We start from the raw sequence: 3,402 nt of genomic DNA, 5'->3' as shown, positions 1-3,402 counted from the left end.
GTTTTTAGCCATAGCAGTTTGGTCCAGTTACTGCCTAAAATCTGGTTTTGTAAACCAAATAAAAAATGCTCCAATTTAAGTACCAAGTTATTTCAATAAACAGCTAAAATAACGATAAACCATCATAAAGTAAATATTATATATTTCGTTGCTTTGCAACTTATTCTTAATCATTTTTTACCTTTTGTGTATTTATTTGATATTTTTGCTTTTGCTTGGTTTAACACTTTGTGTCTCACTTGTTTTTGTGAAGCTGTTCAAACTAAAAGCTGAATTTGATTATATTGAACTCAGTTCACAAAACATGTAATCTTAAGGCACTTTTCAGTTCACCAGATCATACAGTCAAATTGATTCAAAGTTTTCTATCTAAAACTGGAAAACCAGTTGATTGCATCAATTCATTAACTCTGATGCAGTCCCTCACACTAAGCATGCTTGTAGCGACAGTGGAGAGGAAAAACTCGCTATTAACAGGAAGAAACCTCCAGCAGAACCAGGCTCAGTGTGAGCTCAGACTGGGGTGAGCCACTGCAAAACCACCAAACATGTTGGTTATATTAATGCCTGAATGCCATTATTTAAGATAACTATTGAAGTGTTTTAACATTGGGTGCTAAGGTAATCAAATATTTAATTAATTAGAATTACATAGTTAACAATAACAGTCAAGAGAGCATATATAGCCATTAAATTCACATATAAGGTTTCCTGAAGAAAAAGCAAAAATGCTAATAGATTTAATATCAAAAAAACAAAGCAGTCATTATGACTGGTTTAAAGTTTCAATATTTATTGCTTAAAAATGTAAATCATGTTTATTATATATTCTGGTTTCACGGCTTATTAATAGAACTTCAATCAGACAAGTGTGCCATCCAAATAACTGGTGTATATTTTTCTCGTTTAATGAATTTAACCCCAGAATGAGTGCCTATGGTGACTCTAGGATGTCTGTTCCATTATCCTACAGTAACAGGAGTAAACTTAGCTTATTATGGGGGAGATCTGTTTTGCTGAGGGTATAACCAAAGAGTAAAGGGAGAAACAAAAAGCTGCAAAGTGACTCTGCAGAAACAGGATGTAGGGAAGTGAGCTGAGGTCAGATAGGAAGTCAGGGTCTGACCGAACTAAAGCTTTAGGCTTAAACAGCGTGCGGTTGTAGCCTGACTGATAATCCTCACATAGAATCACTCAGTTTTTTCATGCGAAGAGGCCAAAAAGCCATTTACAAATCCGACTTTACTCTTACAGAAGCTCTCACCAAGAATATATCAGCAGGGAGAGGTTAGTGGAGGAGCCAGCAGTAATTAGCAAAACAATCTGAGAACAATTAAGCTAAATAGGAAGGAAAATAATTGGTTATTCTTATTTTGAATAAGAACAGAACATCTACAGTTTTCAGTAATGATTGCAATAGAGCCAAACAGATTTTAGTCTAGATTTCATCAAAGTTATAGAATAAATGGGTTGAAAATCTACACAAAGCTACAGCTTAACACCATATGCCTCATCATCAGGCTTCAGTGTTACTAAATTATATTCAGAAAAGACATTTTCTTATATCTCATTATAAGAGATGTTGGAAAAGTATGTAATAAATGGTAAAGTAATCTGTCCTTAATCATTTTAACTCTGTAAAGAAGAGAGAACAGTTTGGTTTTGTAATAATACTACTGCCTTTAGTTTGCAGAGAAAGTCCAAACTTAGTAAATCTCTGAACTATATAAGATTAGAGTATATTTTCTAACAAGTTTTTCATACGCTGACACATGGCCGTGAGGTCTTGATACAATTATTTAGCTTTATTTAGATTAATAATAACAGATCTACAGCACCAATAGAGCTTTTCTCTTTGCAGCTTAATGCAAAAAAAAAAAAAACAAGGTTAAAAAGGAGAAGGTGGCGGAGAAGGTTGTTGCTCAAGTTAAAGCCTAAGTTTATGTGAAGTGGCTATGGCAGGTCGTTTTTACATTTATTTAAAGTACTCCTCTGTTGTTCCATTTGTAGATCACTAAAATGAGATTCTTTCTGATCAAAATATCACTCCTAGACCTAACTGTAATATTATATATTTTCTTAATTACAATTTTGTACCAAAAGCTGAATTTTAGAAAGTAAAAAAACTAAATGATACTAGTAAGTATTAAGTTTTATATATCTAGAAATATTTACATATTTTAATTGGCCGTTCTAATATTTATCAGCTTGACTGAAAATGTATTTATGATAGCTGAAAAACATTTAAGTTAAAATAATACAAATACTGAGCAGCAATATTAAGAAAATGGAGATTTGAAATTAATTTATAGACATCCAGAATGATCTCTAAGCTTTCTTGTCAATTGGAAATTTGACAACTTTATGTGATCAAAGTGGTCTTAATAGTGTCACTAATCCTGGTTTCTGGGCTTTAATCAGGTACATTTCTGCCTCCTGATGGATTTCAGAAAAGGTTTATAAAACCGCATTTTTGTTCAGTTTTATTCTAACATCTGACACAGTTTATGAGCATATGTCTTCAGTATCGGCATGAAGAACAAAGGTTAAAGTTCGAGTCACATCCATTAATCTATACCTGTGTAGACTCTACTTGTATCTGTTATTTGACCTGCTCAGTGATTTCCCGTGTTTCTAATTAAGCATCTTTTCCTAATGAGTTTTCTGTGTTTTCTGCAGGGCCTTGTACACCTATGAGGATGACACTAATGACCTGACACTGGCTGCATCCGGAGGTACGTATCTCCATCTCCTTCACACATTTCACCTCAGCTGGGGTTTTCTCAGGAGGAACCTATCACTGTTTTAATGGAAATTAGACACAAGGCTGTAAAGCTAATGGGCTCTGCAGGTTCTTCATCTCCTGATTGGTTCCGAGATGTCGAAGAGACATTTATCCTGGCTGCTAATGATGGACCCAGTGGGCCATAACAGATTAACGCTGATTCTTTGGTTTCGATTTATATACATTCACTGTGTTCCTGCATGATGTCATGTTTTCACTGCTTGTGTTGTGTGAATGGTTACTCATAAATTAGTGAATGTGCATATGGACTAAAGGCTTCAACACCAGGAGAGAGAAAACACAATCCCAGCCGGTGCTGAAGCTTATGTTTGCAGTAAGATGCTCTAAGACACAAACACATGAGTGGCTGAAGTAGGGCAGAAACTAATGATTATTTTGCAAATCTATTAATCTGTTGATTATTTTTTCGGTAAATTGATTAATAATCTGATAGCCAAAGGTTCCTTAAAGGAGGTTTTTTACTAAATTAAATTGAACATATTGACAGACATTTTTTTTAAATCTTAAATTAGGGATGCACAATATAATCGGCCCCCTATCGGTATCGGCCTTAAAACTGAATATCGGACATCGGCCACCCTACCGATATCTAATCC

The 3,402-nt window shown here is 34.4% G+C and overlaps 1 protein-coding gene across 1 annotated transcript in view; it reads left to right on the top strand.

The window, feature by feature from the left end:
- Window positions 1-2,532: 2,532 nt before the first annotated feature.
- Window positions 2,533-3,402, top strand: part of dbn1 (drebrin 1) — a 31,452-nt gene continuing 30,582 nt past the window's right edge. Inside the window, exons 1-2 of the mRNA XM_015394675.1 lie at window positions 2,533-2,545; window positions 2,661-2,735. Coding sequence (XP_015250161.1) covers window positions 2,533-2,545; window positions 2,661-2,735 — 88 coding nt within the window. The remainder of the gene's footprint in view (window positions 2,546-2,660; window positions 2,736-3,402) is intronic.

The sequence above is a fragment of the Cyprinodon variegatus genome, unplaced genomic scaffold (assembly GCF_000732505.1).
Source record: "Cyprinodon variegatus isolate N-32 unplaced genomic scaffold, C_variegatus-1.0 Scaffold703, whole genome shotgun sequence".
In the NCBI taxonomy this organism is placed as follows: Eukaryota; Metazoa; Chordata; class Actinopteri; order Cyprinodontiformes; family Cyprinodontidae; genus Cyprinodon; species Cyprinodon variegatus.
This window is presented reverse-complemented; position numbering and strand designations above follow the sequence as displayed.